The 23,446-nt window shown below is 41.8% G+C and overlaps 1 protein-coding gene across 1 annotated transcript in view; it reads left to right on the top strand.

Moving 5' to 3' along the window:
• Positions 1 to 23,446, top strand: part of PHLPP1 (PH domain and leucine rich repeat protein phosphatase 1) — a 149,704-nt gene that overhangs the window by 118,756 nt on the left and 7,502 nt on the right. The window contains exons 10-13 of the mRNA XM_048310728.1: positions 3,293 to 3,448; positions 11,813 to 12,013; positions 12,978 to 13,140; positions 19,649 to 19,779. Of these exons, the coding sequence (XP_048166685.1) occupies positions 3,293 to 3,448; positions 11,813 to 12,013; positions 12,978 to 13,140; positions 19,649 to 19,779 (651 nt within the window). The remainder of the gene's footprint in view (positions 1 to 3,292; positions 3,449 to 11,812; positions 12,014 to 12,977; positions 13,141 to 19,648; positions 19,780 to 23,446) is intronic.

Here is a 23,446-nt window from a genome sequence, read left to right as displayed (position 1 = left end):
TAAATAATAGAAGAGAAGTGTAGAGGAAGAAAAATAAGAGTTGAGTTTAAATAACAAATGGGTCTTGCTATTATTTGTTCTAGAGACAGCTGTCTGTTCCAGTGAGTTATACTGGTTAGGTGGTGGTGTTGGGCATTTTTAAATTCCTGCCTTCACTAGAAGAGAGCTGTTATTTTAGGTTGTTCTGTACACTTTGAAAGAGATGTTGTGAAAGATGATCATGTATCATGAGCTACTAAATCACAGAATAAGCTGAGTTGGAAGGGACCCACAAGGATCATCAAGTACAAATATTTTCCTTAAGGAGCTGTATGGCACAGAAGAGCATCAGAAACCAAGAATGATAGTTTTTTCTGGGTCAGATGAATGTGTAAGATGGTGTAACTTGTCCGTTTTAGTGTCAGAAATGGGAAGAGAATAGATTTCAGAAATACGGGCAGAAGAGGATGTGAGGAGATTTACCAAGCAAACTGACAGGCTGATGTGCAGACTATTAATCCCTCTGTTTTTTCACACACACAAAAAAAAGTGAAGCTATGCCTACTCAGAAGGTAGGGGTGCAAAAGTTCATTTTTCTTTCATTTGCACTTCATAATGGCCAGGACTATCAGGGCATACCGGATATCTCTGGAAGATTAACGATTAGCTGAAATTAGGTACAGTCAACATCCCACTTGTCTGTCCTGCCATCTTATCATTAACCGCAGGAAACAGCTTATCTTTGAAAGTTCTTCTTTGTAGTATATGTCTAGATAGCTTAGCTCCTAATAAGTCAGCTCAGTTTTAAGGTCCTGTTCCATTCAAAAGGCAAGTTTTGAATACCTATTAAACTTCAGGGGAAATTTGGGTCTGGACTCTAATGCAAATGGCTCCACATGCCTGAGTATCAAGTAAATGCAAGTAAAAGCAAGTAAAAGCTCAGTAAGTGTGTTCAGGTGCACTGCTGTGTGCTTTTTCTTCTACACAGAATAGAAAACCTGTGAAGTGAATCAGCAGGGCTCTCCTAGGAGGCTGCTTGTGACACTTAAACACAAATGTTCAAGCCTTGAGTGGCCAGCAGTTTCCTGGTAGGGTGAAGTTTGCATCTGATCTAAACAAACTACAGTTGATGCTGTGCGTTTGCCTCTTGAAACAGAAAAGTAGTCCTCAAAGACAGAGTTGAAGCAGTTGAGATGGAGGTTTCTGTACTAGCATTTGTCTCGATTAAGGAAAAAGGGAAAATGTCCCCTGGACTGTAATGCAACTGTTTTAGCTTTAACTGTACTGAAAAATGACAAAAAGGATACTTGGTCTTAGCTAAGCAGGACAAGTTCATAAAAATCATGTTGCTAAAGAAAAAGGAAATGCTTCAATTAGGAGTTGCTAAAATGACCTTGTTGCCATCAGGGAATAGATGTTTGTATGTGTTTTTGTTACTTTTTGTCTGTTTTTTTAAAAGATTTATTTGTATTCAACATTGTGTTCTCTTGAACAGTTGCTTACTAAAGGAATTGGTAGAATGCTTACACCAAACTGTGTTTTCTGAGAAGATGCTGCTGCTGAATGATGTGTTTGTCCTTAGCCTTTATTGACTTCACCAAAACTTCCAGTGGGAATTGGGCAAGTGGGAAAGCTGCCCGTATGGAGGAGCAGTCCCAGCATCCTGGTTCCCCACCCAGCTTGAGAACTAGGCGTCCCAGGCTCATCAGGAGCTTGTTTAGTTAAATGCTGGTGGTTCAACCTCTTTTCAGGCAGCCCAGTTCCTTCAGTGCTTGTGTGACTTGAAAAATAAGAGAAAGCAAATTAAAAAAACAAAAAAACCCCAAAGATTTGCTCAGTTGTTCTGAATTGTGGAAAGAGGAAATCTCTGAGGGTTTTGCCACAATTTGAGCTTTTTTTTATTTTAAAATGTCACTGCCCCCACCCATCCCAAAAAAACCTCAAAGTGAAATTTATTTTTTTTTTGCTGTCAACTAGTTTTGCCTTCTACCCCGGTATTTGGTGCTGACAATACTAGCCAGTCTCAAAAAATAGAATATAAAGGCAAATCCGTAACAGAGATCTTCAAGTAAAAATAGAGTAAGCCAAAAGTGGTTAAATAACAAATACATAACAGATAGGCTTATCACTTTGGTAAGTCTTTTCACCCCATGTTGAGCCTTCTGGAATGATAGGGCTGGCTGTTGACTTGTTTCCATGGTCATTACTCAGACAATCCAGCCAAGTGAGATAACTGTTAACACTGGCATGCAGATATCGGGAGTGACGGTATCTGTCAAGGGGAAAATACTCAGCGTACTTGATTGATGATTTTGGCACAATAATCCCATGACCTGATGCATTATAGGGAAGGGGCAGGGAGGCTCGTTATGCGTATTTGGGTCATTGTGACAGAGGGAAGAAGATTTTTGCTTTAATGCTGAGTAATTTGAGAGTATTTGATTGAAGCAGGTCAGCATGTTGCATGGGCTCACCAGATTAAACAGTACAGTAGCAGGCATGTAAGGCAGACGTAAGACAGGTGGCAGATGAAGAATAATCTTTTTTTCTTAATTTGTTGAAAGTGGTTTCCTTTCAAAATTGAGAGTTGCTCCATTTTTGGTGTCTTTAGGTGCATGGCCCTCATTCCATTGTTTATCCTGTAAATGTTAGCTATACTGTTTGATCAGAACAGCTATTTTTCTCCCCTCCCCTTCTCCTGCAGCCCCACAAAAAATGGAGCAGGGGGGTGGGACTCCAGGTCACCTATTGCTTGTAAAAGCTCAAGAAAGTAAAGCCGATTAGATAAATTTCATTTGCCATAGAACTGGAGAGGAGGCTTTATGTAAGTCTGGTATTAACAGAAAAGAAAAATTGTGGGGGTGGGGAATTGCATTGGATTATGAGTCAGCACATGATGAGTAGAGCACTATAAAGCTTGTGGGGTGACTGGTGATTTCACCCCCACTTCTGAAGTGCTTGCATTAGCTAGGGAGATCCCACGTGCAGATTTCTGCAGCCTTTGTTAGCAATTACCTCCTTCGCTGTCGTGCTTCTATATTCATGTTTTATACAGTGCCATAAAATAACCCTTTGTCACTACTTTCCCTCCTGAATCATCTGTGAACCTCCTTCCCTGTCTCTGCAAACCTTTTGAAGAAGTTGGTGGAGAGTGGGAAGACATTCTTGGATCTGTGCGTAATTAGTACCATGTCTGCTAATCAGTTAGCTGAATCACTTTGTTGTAATGAACCATGATACCATATCTAAATTATCATAGAAACTCTTTGGTTGAAATTTTTCTCATTTTTGGTGTTTTTTTATTTCTCTTAAGGTTGTTTTACAATAGTAGCTTGCGTAAGCTACTGGCGGGACACAACATGTTAGGAAGGCTCCCAGATCGGCTCGAGCGAACACAGGTGGAGGTCCTGGATGTGCAGCACAACCAGCTCCTGGAACTGCCATCTAACCTGCTTTTGAAAGCAGACAGGTAAAACTATAAGGAAATTTGATCTTTTTGACTTGCATGGGATGAACCTTGCTTTATGTGTTACTTCCTGGTTTGAACCAGGTAATCTGAGGTTCCCCTAACTTGAAAGTTGCCAGGCCTTATGTGGTAAGAACAGATGTCTGCCCGACTCACCAAAACACATTCTTTTTATTCTGGTTTTGTTTCCTTATATGGTTGCTTCTTTTTTCCCACCAAGCTCCTGCTGAACACCTACTTCTTGAAATCTAGCTGTGGAGTTAAGCACATGCTATTTTCTACTACATACACTGAAATGGTTTAGTGGCAGTTTCTTTAAATACATATTTCTTAGGCTTGTTTGATGGAGTGTGAAAGCTTTTTTTTTCCCCCTTCAGTCAGAGGCTAGAACTTATTTATACCTGTCAAACAAAACAAAATCTGTGCATAAGGCTGTCAGAATAATTCAGTTATTCCCCTGTCCCTGCTTTTTGAATTTTTTTTTATGGTTTTCAAATATTTGTCACTAATTTAGCTGGTGTCACCAGTTAATCTGCTTTCTGGATTCTTATTTTTATGCTGCTATTTCTTTAGTATCAGAGTCTTCAAGGTTTTGATTTTTTCGGGATATGAACATATCCTTTGAGTGCCTGTGATTGAAATATAGGAGGTTGGTAGCATCATCTGGGGATGGTGGATGGGCTGGCCCCGCTTGATGTCAGCATTCCTTGCACCTCTTCACTTCCACATATAGTCACGAGATTTCTGAGTGCTCAACGCATGCATAATTTAACAGACAGTGAGATTGTGTGCTGTGGGGTTTTATTTCTGATCCTAGTTCTAACAAAAGGAATGCATAGCTCCTGGCTTTCTTGAGAGATGCAGAAGCAAAAGGGAGGGTGATTTGGCTGGCAGAGCTCTTTTCCCAATTAAGAGTATTGCAAAACCCCTCCTTTCATACTGTTGTTAATTCTGTCATGGGCCTGTGGTTAAATTTCCTGGAATTGACTTGGAAAATTAGGTTGGTGGTTGAGATGCTTTCTAAATAAACTCTTTAACTGTCCCAAGTTGAAATTCCTATCTGTTAACTTGGAAAGGAAAGAAACCTTTAAGTAAGTTTCAGAGAGCTCCTGGCATCTTTGAAAGCAAAGAGAGAAATAATTTTGCAAAACTTGTATTAAAAACAGGTTGTAGGTCTAGGATGTAGTGTAGTGCAATTTTGGCAGAGAGAGAACCTGATTTTTCTGTACTGCAACTCGTCAGTTCATCTGTAGGCAGTTCTTCCCTTTTCCCTTATTTTTGTTTGGTTTGGTGGGGTTTTCTTGTTGTTTTTTTTGTTTGTTTGTTTGTTGGTTTGGGTTGTTTTGCGGGTTTTTTAAATTGTTTGGTTTTGGTTTTTGGGGGGTTTTTGTGATGCCAAAATGAACCAGTACATGCTAACACCAGGATTGGGGATAGATTCCCAGAAGTTTACTAGGAATATGCTAAGAAGAGGTAGACTGAAAGAATATTTTGAGTAACAGTGTTAAGTGGCTGATTCAGGCTTCGGGAATTTTTTCTCCTCTGCAGCTTTTGAGCAGTACAAGGCACATGTTTTTAAAGTCTTCTACAGGTCTTAACAAAGTCATGCACGATCACAGGAGATAAACAGAGCTTACCCATTCTGGCATCTCATCACCAATGCAGCCTCCCTTGCTTGTAATGGTAGTAGAAGCAGTTGGCTTGGGTAATGTTTTCCCTGTTGATCCTTACCCTTTAAATTGGTTTAAGATGGCATGGCTTGTCCATGCTGGTGCTCCTATGGCTGCTGCAAAAATGAGAACTCTGAAGGAAAACAGCAGTACAGGTTAATATATTAGTGTACAATGTCAGAGTTTTAAGTTTGGAATTTCCTACATGAAACTTCTTTGCTTTTGTTTTCAAATGCTTGCATCTGACAGCAGCTAAGTTATCGCTTTTACTTCTTTTGGGTTCCAGCACTAAGTGTCAACAGAAGTGGGTCTGGGAAGGTGTTCAGGAGATTGTTTTGTTTTAAAAAGGTGAAATGCTTCTCTTCTCCAAGCATTCCCTGGGAAGCACAATCTGTACTGCCAGACGTGCCAAGAGAACTGGTTCTCCTGAGTGGTGTGCCATGGTCTCTACCCAGCGTGTAATATTGGACAAATCACTTTACCTTACAGAACCTCTATCTCTGCATAAAATGACTTGCCTTTTACAGCCTTGAAAAGATTAGGGTTTGTTTTGGTTTGGTTTTTTTGAAAGGTACTCGAGTCTGTGCAACTGACAGATGATATCTTGTCTGGATATGAAGTCTCATGCTGTGAATTATAAACGCTTTCTCTTTCTCAATCCTGAATATTTGACAAAGTGGGTGTGAAGTGCCTTGGGCAAACTTCAGCACAAGCACTGGTGGGCTTTGACATCTAGAACATCTGAGGAAGGAAAGGAAATCGGTGCACTGGTGCACAAAGAGAGAATATCACTTTCACCAAAAAAAAACCCCACACCCCAAATACTGAAAAACCTCAGTTCTCTTCATAAAAGAATCTGTGAACATTGATTTTCTGCCTTAATCCTTCAAAAAACAACGAAAAGGTGTCATTTTCTGCTGAAGAGTATAATTAGGGATATTTTGTTGGTCTGCTTTTTAATTAATTTTCTGTTTTAAACTGTTTGTCGATGAGAAATTGAGGATTAGCCTATGCAACATTTCTCTGAGACAGAACTTGGTTCTGTTTATTGCACAGAAAGTATGCACATCTTGATCATGTTAGCAAGGATTTCTCTTGTGGGGCGGGGATTTTCTTGGCAAGATGAGTGCTACAGAGGCAGCCAGATAATCTCTTCATTTCTCATTACCATATGCTGGAAAAACAGAGAATTCATGCAAGTGCTGCAGCTGATGGGGAAAACTCCCAAACTGAGTCCTGAACGTTTTTTGTGCACCTGCATTCCTGAAGCCTTTCATTTCTATCCTCTGCTGCATCTGTTGTGATGCCTTTTCCACTGTCTGATTCTCATACAGACTTTTTACTGCCTTCCTTGAGCAGCTTGCAGCAAACTACCATTTAATGGCATGGAAACTGTTGTACCAAGTGCTCTCCAGATGAGACGAATGAGTATTCAAGAGCTTTAGCCGGGCACAGCAGAAAAGCAGTCACAGTAGTCAGGGCAGGGTTAAAAATGGGGAAGCACAGTGGCAAGATGGGCAAGGGTTTGTTTCTTGCCTAAGTGTCCTTTCCAGTTAGAATGAATGTTTTCAGTATCAACCTGTAAAACAGCCACCAGACTACTTAAAGCATTTGTGTGGTGAAGATCTGTAGCTGTGATGTGCACAACTTAAACCATGGGCTTTGTTTTGCAGTGTCTGGTAGTGGCCAGCTGTGGTGGTTAAGCCAATGTCAGCTATTCAGAGCTTGTCTAGACTCTGTGTGCATGATTTTTGTTTTTAGCTTTGTTCAGCTGTTCTTACCTCATTTGATTTTCTGTTTGTTTTGAATTTATTTTATTTGTTTTGGGTTTGATTTTTGCTGGAGTTCTGGAAGGTGACCCAGTTAAATTTTCTCTTTGATATTTGCCATTTCTACCCACTGTGGCTGCTTCTGTGTGATGCAAAGATTTAGTCCTGTCCTGGATGCAGGGGAAGTGTGAGGGTAGAAACCAAGTCAAATGAATGCCAAATGCTATTTGAGTGTTTGATGCACACGCTTGTGTTGCAGAAATGCTTAGCTGCATTTGTCTCTTTTTTGCTAGGTTAAGGATTTGCAAGCAGGTACTTCAGAAACTAGGGAAATCCCAATTAATAAAATAGCTAAAGATAGAAAGTAAAAGCTGATGAGACAGCAGCAGTTAAGTGGCTTTTTTGGCAGTCCATCAACAGGAAGGGGATTCACTTGAATGTTTCCCTCTTTTAATTAATTTATTTATTTTTTAAGAAAAAATACTCTCTTCTGCACAGGCTGGCAAAACAGCTTTCATTTCCCCCCCTCCCCCCTTTTTCCCCCCAGACATGCTTAGCTTACAGGATTCTTCCTCACACACCTGCTACCACAATCATAAATTATTTTAGTCTTAGGCAATCAGAAATTGAGGGCATATCTCTGCAGAAGGCACTGAAGAAGAAATTTTGTATTTTGATTGCTATGTACTGATGGGGATCTTGGGGCATAGGCCAAACTGGGGATCTTGATTTCTCTGCATATTCTCTTTTTGCAACTGCAGTGTTCCTTCCAACTCTTATCAGTATTTTCAAGCTAAACACGGTGGTTTCGATTTGCTGCTGCTTCACCAATGAATGCTGTTGTCTGTGTTCCTCCTTTTAATGTCAAACATCCCTAAGTTTTTTGGAGAACTTATATTTTTTCAGTGGTGGCTGTGTCTTACCCAGCGAGGCAAGTTTGTCAAGCTACCTCCGAGAGTGGTGAGGAATTCAGAGGTGCTGTGTTCTCACAATTGTCTGTATTCAGCTTTTGTGTGTGCTAGAGGTAGGCATTAGTAGGCAAAGGTCAAACCTTTTGCAGTTCTATATAGAAGATATTCTTCTTCTGCTTTTAGCAGTTCAGATTGGGATCAAAATCTTCTGGGTATGAATAGGGAATGGATATGACTGCATATTAGGTGGTTTTAGTTGAACTAAATCTCTGTCCTTGTTTCTAGCCTATTCTTTGGGACAGTCTTTTTTCTTATTTTGTCTTTTGGAGAAGTTAAATCCAGCAAGGGACTGTACTTAATTACCCTAAAAAACCAAAGGTGACTTATTCCAGCCAGAGATCACTGTTTGTATTATTACTCCAGAGCAAAATACTCACCTTGTCAAAGCTGAAGAATTCAAACATCTCCTTGCCAGCACCTTCATTTCTTTCTTCATCTGCAACGCTCTTTCAGTACTTGTAATTCATGCTTTCCTCGCTGTATTGTACTCTGGTATGTGCGCAGGCTGCTGAATTCAGGTCTTTGTAGTGATGCTGTAGATTTTTTCATGAGCTTGTGGTATAGTGTGTGGGTGGAATTGCAAAGGGAAGCAATTAATTTTGGACTGATCTTTAATACTTGACATTCTGCTTCCATCTGATAAGCAGTATGAGTGGGATATCTTCAAGGAACATGTATCAGTTTAAGTCCATGCACAAGAGAGATGGGAACAATTGTGCCCAAGTAAATTTCCACTCCTCTGGAGGGCATTTATAAGAAGTGCCTTCTAAGGTAGCAGCTGGCACATTACACAAGGATGAAGAAATAGGGGAGTGGAAATAACCTGGAGGAGGACTTCTGTGTTAAATCAGTGTGAGGGAAAACCTGATCTACAGTGTTAGGTTTTGCTGGGGTTTTTTGGTTGTTGGGTTTTTTGGGGTTGTTTTTTAACATAAGATATAGCACAGAATTGATAAATCTTTGGCAGTAGCAATCTGATGGCTCATTCTGTTCTCTGCCCAAAGAATATTTTTTATTTCATTTTTATTTTTAAATCTAGACAATATCTTGAAAGAATTACTATGTCAGAATGGTTTTGCCATTTTAATGTAACAGCTGGTCTAAAAACATGTAAGCAAGCAACACGCTCATTTCCAAAAGCTAATTTAATTCTAATTATGTCAACTACAGACAGAGATGAGTGTGTGACTATTCTGATCATGACTGTCAGTTGTTTAAGGTGATTCACCCTGCTACCACAGGGTTCCCGTTCTAGGCTGTTGGCAAGATTTTTGGTAGTCACCTAAATTTCATTCACAGCAAAGCACTAACCTGTAGTTTAGGATGATGGGGATTTATTTCCAGTGTCGTTGTATCACTCCCTGGAAGATTTGGCAAAAGGTCAGGGTGGAGGGAAAGGTGTGTGTGTGCAGAGCATCAACTCTCCTCTCTCCCTTCCCTGCTGGAAAATACAGGCATCAAAACTTATTTCTGATAGGAACACACAGATTCTATTCACTTTTAATATCAGTGAGGCAACAAACTGAAATCTCTTGTTATATTTCACCAGTGTTGAAAGTTTATTAAAAACAGAAGAATGTTCGATTAATTTTTCTTTTGAATTTAAAGTGGCTTCAGTATAGTACACTGTATTAATTTCAACTGTATCAGAGTAATATACCTTTTCTTAATTGAAGCTTTTAGTTGTACTTTGCGCTAGCTGTGCTTGATCAGACTTCACAGCCATCAGCTATGATGCTGTCTAAATTACCTCTTTGGCTGCTGGTACCTGTGCAACACTCCAGGTTGTTCTCATGCAGGTTGCAAGAACAAAACTAAGATACAGGTTCTTCTTCAGAAGAACATCATCTTTCTCAGGGTGTGTTTTGCTGTCACCTCCTTATCCCCATCATATTGCTGTGAAAACTCTCTTTTCCCAGCAGCCTTAAGCCTAATTGTTACTTAAGCCTTTCCAGCTTGAGCTGAAGATGAACATTTTGTACAATGAATGGTACAATAAATACTGTGGCTTTAATGTTAATCAAAGTGCCTTTATTTTGTGGAGAGGGAAGACTACCATACACATTAGATTGAAGTTGCAAAGTAGTAACTGTCTGTACTTTAGTAATAGGTGTACTTGCTGGTGTTTAATTAAGCACAGGATCTCTTGACATGGTATGCTTCAGTTTAATCATCCAGCTTTGAATGAGCTTAGTATATTTTTAGGTTGTAGCTAAAGGGTGAAATTGAGCATCTTTTTAGAATAAATAAATTAAAAAACCCTTTCAGCTGCTTATTTCCTTCTCTGTACTAATCCTTCCTCTCTTCCCTTCCTCTGGATTTTTAGCACCCTCGTGAATAATGAATGAGCCTGAGGATTAAACTGTGTTTCTCTGAAGTGGACTCCTCTGTCTGTGTAAAACAGCTAACCTAGTTTCAGTTCTGTGCAGTGCTGAGAGGTTTTTGCTTCTAATGGAAATAGTGGGGTTTTTTTAATCCTTTGGCATTCCACGTGACTCCTGTAGCATGTCTGACCCTTACTTACTGCCGAGCAAGTTTGAACCAGCTGCTATTCCTGCAAATCCACTTCATTCATTAATAGACTTTAAAGGTCAGTGTGGACTCCTGCGTGCATGGGAACAACCATCAATATTTTATCACTTTCTCTTAAGATGGATGGCAGGAATGCACCTACCTTTTGTGTCCTGATCACTGGCTTTGCAGGCTTGAGACAGCACATTTATGAGTCTTGTTTCTCAAATGCAGCTTTGCCCACTGCAGCTGCCCGTTCCCATTAGCTGGTAGGAGCAGGACAGCCTTGTCTGAATGCAGTCGCTGCAGACTGGCAAGCACACACTTCTGCATTGCTCCAAGGCAGTTTTTTCTAGAAACAGGAGGAAGGAAGAGAGCTCCTGTATCTGTTGAAAAGGCATGGTCATGCCAGAGTTGGTTACCAAAGGATAAATAGTCTTATTTTTCCATTTGTTTGAAATTGCTGGTGTGAGTTCTAGCCCTCAAGATACCTACAGTACTGCTGTGATCACCAAACTCCCCTAACAAACATGAATCCTCTGCCCACAGAACTTCGCTGGCAGGAATGGGCAGTGCCTATTCCTCAGGAGGTCTTGTTCCCATGCTGGAAAAGGCCTTTGGGGGAGAAATAATAGCTTCATTTCTGTGCTTCTTCAGTTGTTGTTCCTTGCAGTAGTGGGACTGCAAAAACATGATGTTCTGCTGTGTTGGGGAATAGGGGAAAGGCACTCAGAAAAACAACACAGAGATAAGGCTCTCTTGCTGCACACATCAGCAAGCAAGGATATAACTTTTTAAATTGAATTTGCTTCTAGCACGGTCTCTCTTTAAAATCTAAAACATAAATTAGTGCTTGGACTCAGGTTTTGGTTTTTATTGTGATTGATGAATCTTTTTTTATCCAAATATTCAAAGAGTACTTTTCATATTTTGTAGTTGCTCTCAGGCCTGCAGGTTTAAACAAAATACTGTCTGCACCTTAGACCGTATTTAAAATACTGAAAAATTGGCTGGCTTTTTTTTAACCATTGACTTGTTTAGTCACTTGAAAGGCAATTCTCATGGTTCGTTGATGATGAATACAGAACTCATTTTTATGTGTAATGAGTATGGAAATGATGTGGTTTGTTACTGCTCTTACCTGTAGGTACGACTGTAATAATATTGGAGATACCAAGGTCTTGATAACAGGATAGAGGCACTTTGACGTACTTCTTTTGCTGATTTTTTGTTCTGACAAATGTGGTCATTTAAAAACATGATCAGAAGTTTTGCTCATATAATGCTAGACTTTTGGTCTTTCTGTCTGTTGTGGACTTGTTGCTTTTGACCTTTGCCTTATGACCATCTTAAGTTAACTCTTAAAAATGGAGATTTTTATTTATGCTTCTAGACAAAACCTGCAGGATGTTTGATTGAACTCCCTTATGTAACTTCTCTTTGCAGCCTGAGGTTTCTTAATGCCTCTGCCAACAAACTGGAAATGCTTCCTCCAGCCACCCTTTCTGAAGAAACCCATAGCATCTTGCAGGAGTTGTATTTGACCAATAACAACCTCACAGATAAATGTGTACCCTTGTTAACAGGCCACCCACACCTGAAAATCTTGCACATGGCTTACAATCGCCTACAGAGCTTCCCTGCAAGGTAAGGAACTCGTTTCACTGCCTCTGGTCTATGGGTGGGTGGGCATCATGAAGTATTTTCACAGTGAGAACTGAATTGCACAGGAATGGGTGGCAGAGGCTGCATTTTGAGTGTAGTGGTATGGCAGTGGGTGGATTCCCCCACTTACGCCCTCCTGCACAGTGCTACCCTCTCTTGCAGTACAGACGAGTGATGCTGGTTACTTGGTGAGTTTTCGTGGTGCTTGAAACTCTTTCCAGCTGGACTAATTCAGCAGGGTCACTCTATGCTTTTGGAAGTAAAGCAAGGAGATCTTCTGTTTTCCCTGGCTTGGTAACTTTGCTTACACCTGGTGGGCTTCTCCTCAAAGAGATTTGCAATCACAGCCGTCTGGAAATGTCCTCTGGAAGTGGAATAGACTCCACTAGGGAAAAATCCTCTCAACTCCAGGAGATTCTCCCTTGGCAGCAGTTTCTGTGCTTTCAATTCACTCTGTTTTAATCAGAAATCTTTCAAGTGTAAGATGTGCTGTAAAACTGATGGGGTACAGCCTTGAAAAAGAGATGCCAATAAATAATGGAAGAGGCATCTCTGTCCTTGTGTGATATTATGAGCAGCTGGGCTTCAGCAGCAAGGAGAAGGGACAGAGATTAATTTAGGGGGAAGGGCTGAGTGGGGTGCTGGAAGGGGGAGGAGAAAATGTGGGGTGGAGAGATAGAGTGAGAAACTAGGGTTGATAGAAAGGGGAATAAAGGAGGAAAGAGTGAAAGTGAGCTGGTGAGCAAACACTGACAGAAGAAGTATACATTTTGCTCTACAACTCTTAGCATCTGACATGAGGAGAAGTGACAGGCAGTGCTGTGAACAAGAATCAAAGTCTGTGATTTTGTTCTCTTAAAGTAACAAAAACTATTGCTCTTACCACCGCTTCAAAATAAAATATGCGTCTATTAGAAGAAAAATTCTCAAATTCTTGTTTTCATAGCAAAATGGCCAAGCTGGAAGAGTTGGAGGAAATTGATATTAGTGGGAACAAACTGAAGGCCATTCCAACAACCATCATGAACTGTAGACGTATGCATACTGTAATTGCTCACTCCAACTGCATTGAAGTCTTCCCAGAAGTCATGCAGCTTTCTGAAATAAAGGTATGGAACGAATGTGCTTTGGAAGAAGCAAGCGTAGTGCAATTTTACCAATTCTCTTCTGCCCTCAGGTCTCTCATTGCTATGGGATAGTATATTCTCAGAGAGTATGGGGATCTGACAGCTGCTTTCTCCTCTGAAGTCATATGCAAAATATTTGCCCCTGTGCAGCCTCAGAGTGGAACGAAGAGGAGCCTCAAAATCTGATTTTATGCCTACCTTGGTTGCACGGTATCTTTTCTGCCAGATAAGTGTTAATTGTCTTCCTGTGGCAGTCTGTTTTGATATGACTTAAACATTTGGCAAGAGCTATGTGTAATTAACTCTTGCTGTCTTGGCAGTTGGTTGATTCTGTAGGAATGGACTTTGTTCAGAGCGCGTCTTAAAAACCGCTGAAGCTGCAGAACAGGATAGGCCTTGGGGACAGAGATAAATCCAGGAGCACAGGATTTGAGTATTTAGGCAATCTACTTTCATTTTCCTAATTGCAGTCATATTTTGCATGACGGGGGGATTACCTAATCCGTCTCCTGTCTGTGTTTCCAGAAGTAATTCTGTACTTTTCTCAACACTTCTTTTTGAGAGATGCATTCTTCACTTTACTACACTGATGAGCACTACTCGTTACCTTTTGTGAATCAAGTTCCTGCTTCTCGCCTGGCTCTAGTGCAGAATAGTTTGCACTGTGTGCCCTTTCTGCTGGACAGAGCTGGGAGACAGTTGTCTCACAGCATACAAATCTTGTGATACAGCAGAAAAATCTGTCCTTCTCTGAGGCTGAGAACCGATTACCTATTCAGGGACACAAAACAACTTAAGTGTCCTTCTGGCGCTTTGTGAAGTCAAAAGGCTTAAGTTCCCAGCCTGCTGTGTGTGCCTCAGTGTCTGGGGTCATGGAAAGCAGCAGGAGCAATAATTCTGTTGGACAAGCGAGTATATGTAAAGATGAGCTTTGTGGTTTCAGCCAGGAAATCTCAAACAAACTCGTGGGTATTTGAATACTCCTCCCTCTTTGGAACAATGGCCAGAGGAAGCAGAGGGCCATTTAGAATCAATCAGAAGTAAAGCCTTTTTTCATAGAGGAAGAATTGGGGTGGGGGAGCGAGGCTCTACATGGTAAACATTTCTTTAAAAATATGAGGGTGGTTGTTGCAGTGGGGATACTGCAACACGCATATATCAAACCAGGAGTCCCGTGGAAAGGAAATATATATGGACAGACAGATTCTTGATAGCTGTTTCAGAGATGTTTATTTCTCCAGCCGCATGGCCGGAGCTCTGCCCAGGAACTGTCCCAGTCACGGGACCAAGGGTCCTTCTGCCCGCGCAGGGAACACAAACCAACCAATGGGAACGAGGCTGAGCAGGGGCAGGGAAGCCCCGTGTCTGTGCCCTCAGGGCCCCTCTCCCAGGGCTACACGGCGGGGGAGGGACCCCAACACCTCACCCGTTTTATTTTAATAAAAGGAGAATGAAAACAACTGGATAAACATAACAAGAACAGTTTCAAAACAAAACAAGCCACCCTCCTGAGTCTTTAAATGTCCAAACAGATTCTGTGGAACATCTTAGGGCTGACAGAAGGGAGACAGAACTCTGAGCATGCTTTGTGGGGAAACTGAGGCAGGAGAAGGTTTAACTTCTTCCCTCCCCCTTTTCATCCCCCACTCGGCATTGGAAAGGGATTTTTGGGGAAACAATTGGCAAAAGCATGGTTTTGTGAGGGAAACCATGGGTGAAAAAATGGATTAGGAATACACTGGGGGTAATAGGACATAGGGTAAAAGGGAAAGGTGGGATTAGGAAAGGGAAACTGTAGGGGGGGCTTACAATGGAGATACTGTCTAACATGAGTACGATTTTTGGCATATATACTGCCTTTTACAGGAACACCATCAGGCCCAGTGACCTGCGATGCTTGTAACCCTTTTCTCCCTAGTACAATATTAAATTCCACCACCTCTCCATCTCCCAAGCTTGGGATCCATTTTTCAGGGTTATTCTTTTTAATAGCAGTTCTATGCACGAATATGTCTTGCTGGTTGTCACACCTTGTTATAAAACCATAATTTTGCTTAACATTATACCATTTCACTATCCCTAAGGTCTTAGTTACTATGATCTTTTCCTTTTTCCGAGTGGCTGCTGTTTTCTGTCTCGCTGCGTCTTTGCTCTCTCCTTCGGTCGCTCCCGTGTTGGAATTGTCGGAGCTGCTGGTGCCTGCGCGCTCTTCCCGGGGTCGCGTTCGGGGCCGCGCGGGCCGGGCCGGGCCGTGCCGCTCAGTTCTCCGTGCGTCGCCTCCTCTGGTCGCAGCTTCGCTGCCGATGCCGGGCGCTGCACCCACGTCCCGGCCGGGCCCCCGAGCGACGACTCCCCCGTGCCCGGCTCCAGCGCGCGTCTCGGCTGGGCCCGGCTCCGTTCTACCGCCACCGCCGCCAGCCGCTGCCCGCGTGCCGTCTCTCTCGGTCGGGCGTTCCCGGGGCTCGCTCCACCACGCGCTGCGCGGGGCTGTGCGGGCACCGCCGGGTCCCGCCGCTCCCGCCGCTCCTTGCTCCGCCACCGACACTGCGGCTCGCGTGGCTCCGCCCGCGCGCGGGAACTGCCTCGCTGCTGCTCGCAGAGCGCTCGGCGCACGTGGCCTGGGCCGCACGGTCCCTGCGCCACGCTTCCCTTCACCAGGACACAGCTGACATTGCTCAACAGTCTCGGTAACTAAATAATATTCACGAAAATATTCTTCCATCGGCATATATTTTGACTCCAGTATTAACTGTGTCCAAACGGTTTTCCAAAAGCCCTTGGTAAGAATTAAATCCCAAGAAACATAGAAAAAGTTCTTAAACAACCATGCCAGGAAGTGTTTCAGTTCTTTTTGAGCTTGAATCAAGCTAAAATTTACAAATCGTTGTTCAAGAATCATTTTAAGTTTAAGATAAATGTCCATATGCAGCTCTGAGAGCCAAGAGTCTTCCCACAGTTCCTCCATAGTTTAGATACGGAATAGCAAAGCAAAACCAAAAAGAGGAATCCAAAGTTTCCAGGGTTTACTCACACAAATCAGTCGCTTAGGGATCGGGGATCGTTCTGCTCACAATTCTCCACCATTTGTTGCAGTGGGGATCCTGCAACACGCATATATCAAACCAGGAGTCCCGTGGAAAGGAAATATATATGGACAGACAGATTCTTGATAGCTGTTTCAGAGATGTTTATTTCTCCAGCCGCATGGCCGGAGCTCTGCCCAGGAACTGTTCCAGTCACGGGACCAAGGGTCCTTCTGCCCGCGCAGGGAACACAAACCAACCAATGGGAACGAGGCTGAGCAGGGGCAGGAAACCCCGTGTCTGTGCCCTCAGGGCCCCTCTCCCAGGGCTACACGGCGGGGGAGGGACCCCAACAGGTGATGTTAACAAAAATAAAAAAAAGATAATGGAAACATGTAGGGATAGGGAACAGTCACCTTTTTCCTTTTGTTTGTGCATCTTGGGGGAAAACTGAATGGTTTATACAAGTGTCATATTTAAAGTGCTACTTGGCCACATTGAGCAGCAAAATGCTCTTGGAAGAGCTGGCAGGTTCTTCCTGCTGGTTCCCTATGGTTTAGTTCTCTTCATCAGAAGAAGGAGATGTGGACGTCACTAAGTATTGTTTTTTCTTCAGCTAAGTGTTTTAGGAATGCAGGGATAACATGTGTGGCTTAATCTAAGAGGGCAAAGTGTTCTTTGGCTCCACCTTTGTGGAAGGAAAATGCCTGGTCCGTACTCAAGCCTAGTTTTGACTTACATGAGACGAGTTCATGTTGGGCATAAGAGTTCTTCTGGCCTTTCGGTGATTTCTCTAGGTCAGGGTTGGTGTTCAGCAGTCTGGAGATTAAGCATGTGCTGCCTGCCTGCCTGTATCCATTTCTTGCCCTTACCTGAGCTCCTTCTTAGATACAGGATAGCATTCAAAATATGCCAAAGTAAGTGCAGAATTTATTGCTTTAACTGTGGATTTGGTCACTTGGTGAAACAAGCTTGTTTGTAGCAGAGCACAAAATCGTATAGTCTGATGTCGCCTCTGTGAGTATATCATATTTGATGATTAATTTTAACTGAAGTGGCATTCACTCTAAACTCCTGGGGAAACTCTGTTACCTGAGGTAATGGCTGTTTCGCTTCTGTATTTAATTAGCCTTGAGAGGCTGACATATTATGTTTTTGGTGTCAGTGTCACTGGAACAGTTAGTAGCAGCAGTTACTATGCTGTATGAAATGATTTCAGAAGGAAGGCTAGTGTAAATTATGATGCTTTTACAATTGCAATAACTCTGGGACTTCCAGACAATAAGTCATTTTAAAGATGTAATTGTCTCTGAGCCTGTTTTACACACTAGAGTCAAGGCTGCAGAAGTTGTATTGTCCTCTCTTTTAAAGAGCCTAGCAGAGACCTCAGAAATACCTTGCACAATACATTTTTGGGGGTTTTATTGTCTTTTGTGACAGGTATTTATACTGTCAGAGTTAGGTTTGCACACCGAAATGCCTTCTGCAAACGGCCGAGCAGCCGGAAGCACATACACCTGAGTCAGTGCCCCAGCAGACTCTTCTCTGCAGCTGTTGTTTGACTTCCATTTCCTTGCCTTACAGAAGAAAAAAGCCAAATAGGTTAATATTGGTACGACCACCTTCAGCTACAAGTGGAAATAACCCAAGTCCCTTGAAGCGTTGAATACAGCAGTTACAAAGCTGTGAAAGCAGCAGCCTAAGCAAATGCTCCCTGTTAAACCCTGTCTTCCAGCTGGCCCATCCAGTGCAAAATCCTGTGCAGTTGCAGTTGTTCCTCTGGTGCTGCGTGGGTGGGGCAAAACCAGTTTGCATTAAAATAACACAGGAGGAAATTGGGATAAGTTAGGAAATAAGCTTTCCTGCTTGTCTGGGGAATAGAACAAGGACTAAATTTAACACAGACCCACAGCAAGTCCCTCTGAGCCTATTTTTCAAGTAACACCTAAGTACGAGTAACACCTAAGAAATTCCAACCTGATAAATAAGCCATCTGCACTAGTGCCTAGGGACCAAGGGATCTGCTGTAGAGTGTCACTGTCTTTGGTGCACTGGGAATTTAAGGAGAGCAATGAAATTACTGGTATTTGTACTTTTCATTCCAGCATGCTCTTCCATCAAATATGTAATTGCATGGAGGTGTTGAACACAGCAAGGCCTGCTGGAAGCTTCCTTAATCTGCAAAGTAATTACTGGCTTTCTGGAAGCATCAAGGAATTGTGCAGAGGGAAAAAGCTCACTGGAATAACTGCTGCTAAGCTGTCTACTATTTTGTTTGCGTGACAGATTTGAACTTTGATTTCCTTATCAGGCTTAGATAACGTCAGCAGTTTGTTCTCCATAGATAATAAAGCCTCCATATTAGACAATCTTGGGATTCAAGATTTGGGTCAGAAATTTTATATTTCCATTGCGCTGATTTAATAAAGTGTTGAGAGACTTTTCCAGGATTTACTAGGTTATCTTATGTCTCCTTCCAGCTCAGGAACCAATGTCTTTGAATATACTTACAAAAATGAAAGTGCCACGGTCTTTCAGAAAGATGTGGATAGTCCTTCTGTCCTCTATTAAATACCAACCTGCTCTGTCCTCTCAGAATTACTTTGATTTTTTTTTTTTTCCAGTTTTTGGTGCATACTACACTAGTCATCCTGTAATAGGGTTTGGAGAGTTGATTTTGTTCTCATATGCCCTATTTTTCCTTGTGTATTGACTTCCATCTGGATACGCAGCTTTAAACAATGTTTGGGGATTTTGTCATTCTAGTGCACTTGTTGTAGCTAATTTGTGCTTAGCTGGTGGATAGCCTGCAAGTTTCTCTGCTGTTTTGTATTTTTGAAATATTTAAACTTTATTTTTTTCACTTGTTTTATTGATTTCATATTTAAATACAATCCATCTAAGATGACACTAATTAAAACCATGTTTAAAACGGCTACAGTATTTTTTCCCTCTTCTACTCCTCCATTCCACATACATTAAATAACACTGCTTATTTTAATATCCCTCAGTAAATACTGAATTCCTGGGAGCCTGCTCATACTCATTTGGAGGAGAGACTACTATGCCAGTCACTTAGAAGCCCCAGCTGTACTTATCTCCATTTCCTTTGTCTATTAAGAGGCTGTTTTTATTAATAACATTTTTTTTAAATACTGTAAAAATCCACTGACCATCTTTATCTCTGTGAAGAGCAGACAAGACTTATTGGTTTTGTAACAAGATGACACCTGACTAGAGATGGAAATGGAAGGAACATATTTCTAGGTGTCCCAGGCATCTGGCAAGATGGCTGAATGCCATGTAAGAATTTCTTTTGTAAGAGCCACTTACTTAAATTAATGGTCTTAGGTCTTGGTTGCAGCCTTTATTGTTCATGAAACATGCATTACCACATTTAATCAAAATTTGTATGATCTTGATGATAGCTGACTTCTCTTGCTTTTTTGGCTGCTTTCCTTTTGCAGTGTGTGGACCTAAGCTGCAACGAACTGAGTGAAGTGACATTGCCTGAAAACCTGCCTCCAAAACTGCAGGAGCTGGACCTGACTGGAAACCCCAGATTAGCCCTGGATCACAAAACCCTAGAGCTTCTGAAGTAAGTTGCCTTACAGAGTAGGGAAGGAGCAGAAGGATTCTAGATGTGAAAACCACAATACAGAGAAGTGGTATCTCTTTTAAGGAATATGGTTCCCTTTTGCCAGTGGATCAGAAAGTAACAGATTGTGTGAATAGGTCAGAAATTGATGCTGCATTGAAGAGGACGACTTACCCACTTCTGTGCAGTTGCTTTCAGCTGTAACTCCTGGAGGGGTCTGCTAGTCTGGTGTAACCACTGTTGGGCCAGTTTGATTCCATTTTACTTCTCACATTAGCCAAAAGACCTATTTTATACCACCAATGAGATGTCAGTAGCTGCTTGCTATATCTTTTTCTCACATTCATCTGCTTGGATCTGTCTTTGCCATTGTGCTGCTTTTACCTCTTCACATACTGTTTCTTATTCCCCTTCATATGTCTGCTTCTGTCCTAAAAATTGTATATTTTTTTGTATTTAAACTGCTAAAGACTCACATCTCACACTCTGTTTGCAGCAAAACTGGTTCCTTTGCTTTGGTACCCTCAGTTTCCTTCCTGTCTACCTGTTTGTTTTCTGCACTGGGACTTAAGTGCCATCCATAACTGAAATTCCCCAAATGCTTTGTCACTTCTTCTGCAGTGTGTTGGGAAGCTGTTGCAGTAAACCGGATAATCTGTGGACAGTGGTGCTGCCTTGAACTTTTCTTATGTCCTGTAAGAAACTGCACTAGCTCCAAGTTTCCTTCTAAATCTCTTTTATTCTTAAACACTGAATGGTTTCAAGGAGGATTGATGTACTTTTTAGGGGTTGAGCAGGTACTTCATGTTGTTTGCTTTTAACTGGTTAAGATCAGACACTGGAATAGTAACCCTAATCTGTTGTGCAAGCAAGGGAAACTTAAGGTGTGAGTTTACTTTTAGCTTTAATCAGCAGATCTTCAAAATATAGGTGGAAATTTGAGTAATGATGATTTCTCACATATAAAAACAAGAGTCCATGTTCTGCAGCAGACAGTGAAAAAAGGGGCATGCCTCTATTTTCAGAGCTGCTTTGTCGCATACAGGAAATCTTCCTGAAGAAGCAGTGTGTAATATTGCTCTGGTTCATGGGGGAAAAAATATGTATGTTTTATAGACTTAATGAATGGTGTCAAAACTTAGTGAAAGATCAGCTTTTCTTGTGTATAACCCAGCAGACAAGATGGGCACACATTCTCCTGCCATGATAGTATTCAGGCATCATGCATGGTAGCATTATAGTACAAATTGAAATTCTAAGTAGTTGAAGAGTAGTGTTGCCCAGTTATATGCCATATTTTCACTGGCATGTGTGTGGTCCATAATTCACAGGAAACTTTTCCCTTTGTGCGTTTTGCTTGCTATTTGTTTTGGCCTTAGGGGTGTGAGTGGGTCTTTTTGTTTGGTTGATTTTTTGGTTTGTTTGTTGGGGGGGGGGGCGCGGATATTTTTGTGTATGTGTGTTTTGTTTGGGGGTTTTTTGGTGGTTTTTTGGTTTGGTTTTTTGTTGGTTGGTTTGTTGTTTGTTTTTTTTTAGTTTTGGGGGGGTTTTTAAAATAAATTATTCTTAAGACCACAGGTCTGTTCTGTTCACTAGTGTTCATTAGGCACAGTCAGGTGTTCCAGGCCTCCTGAGGAGTTTCTCAGTGTCTGATATACTACCCTTACTTTTATGGTATACTGCTATAATTGATTGTGAGGGAGGAGGTGCTTCTTTCACTTGATTTTCGTGGCAGGCACAAAAATACTTGTGCGCTTGGTACTTTTTATATCCTCCTTCTGCATGTGAAAGGCAGTTCTCCATCTGTGCCCTGGCAGAATTCAAGCAGGTAGTAGGTTAATATGTATTCTTAGTGCTGGTGAGAAGAGTCCTGTCATGCATGCTTGCTTTTTTAGTATGTATAGAGATCTTAAAGGAAGCTTGCATACTTAGGAGGATGTTGCCAAGCGCTTTATCGGATGTAAGAATTTTCATTAGCAATTAAAATGAAAAAGAAGAAAAAAAAAATGCCGTTACTCTGATTTTTAAGAGAGAGCATCTAGTTCAATTGTAACAGTCATTTTAAATTCAGGGGAAAATAAGCTGTGCTGTCCAGAAGCCTTTAGCCTGTATTGCCTGCATAGGATGTTCTGCTGGGTATCATTCCCTTCTGGACACATGGTCTGTTTGCACTGGTGCCCCTATGGAGGCTGGAATCAGTGCATTGAGGTAGCTTTTTTTTTCACCACTGCTGGGAAGCCTTGAGACAACTCTGGGTCCTTGACCTGCCCAGGAACCAGTGGTCAATCAACTCAGTTAAAAAAGAAACAAACAGAAACCTCTGTGACCCAGGTTCCTCTGCCCTGGAGATAAATGCCTTGCATGAGAAGTCTAGAGAGAAAGCGTGTTTGCTCATGTGCGTCCTGCTTTGCAGGTGCAACAGACCTAAAATCTCTGCTACTTTAGAAGAGATCCAGGTTTCCAGTTTGATTTGGAGTTAGTTAATCTTTTTTAATGGTCGTGGCAAGATGTTTGCCTCCTGTTTGTCACACAGAGGGCTGCAAAACCAAGAACTTAAAACACAAGTGATTCTAAGATTATTTATGTAATTTGTTGGCTTTTAGTCTGCCCTCGCTGATGTACATCCTGGCTATTAATGTAAAAAGAAATCAAACTGGATGTGACAGTACTTTAGGTTATTTGAGGAAGGCTTTGCGATGCAGAAAAGACTTTCCTGTGTGTTCAGGTCAGGTGGGGGTTTAGAGGAAGAAAAAATGAATGCTCAGAGTGAACAGTTAGACCTTTCTGCTTGTGTCCTTTTATGTTTCATTTGGTTCATGAAAGGTTTGGGTGCCTTTGAAGTGTCTTCAGCGTGTGGGGAGCTCGCTTTTCCTGCCTTTGGAAGAGAGCAGTAGGGAGCAGGGGGTAGGTCATCTCTCCCCAGCAAAGCAGGGCTGTGAAGAGATGAGTATAAACAGAGAGGGCTGGGCCCTTTTTAAGTCTACACTATGCTCCAGGAGATACTTGAAATTCAGGCTAAAGGCTACGTTGGTAGTAAATTGGAGGGTTGAGGATCAAGGGCATAAGTGAAAATTGGACTGCACAACTGGGGAATGCAGAAGGGCTGTGCCTGCTGTCAGGACTGCAGGCTGGCTCTTGCAGGTTGGTGCAGGATCAGGATGGAACTGATTTCTGTTTTCTGGGTGTTTTCATGAAAGGCTGTTACTACAAGTTGTTGTTTCTAAGCAATTATTTTAAATATTTTTTTTCCATTTAGGGGATGCTGTGGGTCATACAGGAGATTTCATTTGAGTACAAGGAAAAGAGCACAGAAACTTGTTAAAATGTGTGGGAGAGACGTATAAGTTTAAAAAGTCACTTTCCTGTACTGGCTTTCATCAAACTAGTGGCAAATTTGCTTTGTATTCCTACAGGGCCTGGTTTGAAGCAAATAGCTCAGGGGTGAAAGCAGGGAAATACAAGCCAGCTAAGGAAAACAGTGCAGCTGATAGCCTCATAGAGGCGCAGTTATTGTTTGTTGTATACAGGCACATAAAGGTAACCACTTTGGATGTCCTGCTTTGTGTTCTACTATTAAATGTGTTACTAAGAACTGGGAGAGTAAGTTCTGTTCGTGTTTTAAGTTGGATCATGTCAGCAAGTCCAGTCTCCCGTTTCCTTTCTCCTT

This window comes from Corvus hawaiiensis, chromosome 1 (assembly GCF_020740725.1).
Source record: "Corvus hawaiiensis isolate bCorHaw1 chromosome 1, bCorHaw1.pri.cur, whole genome shotgun sequence".
NCBI classification, from domain to species: domain Eukaryota; kingdom Metazoa; phylum Chordata; class Aves; order Passeriformes; family Corvidae; genus Corvus; species Corvus hawaiiensis.
This window is presented reverse-complemented; position numbering and strand designations above follow the sequence as displayed.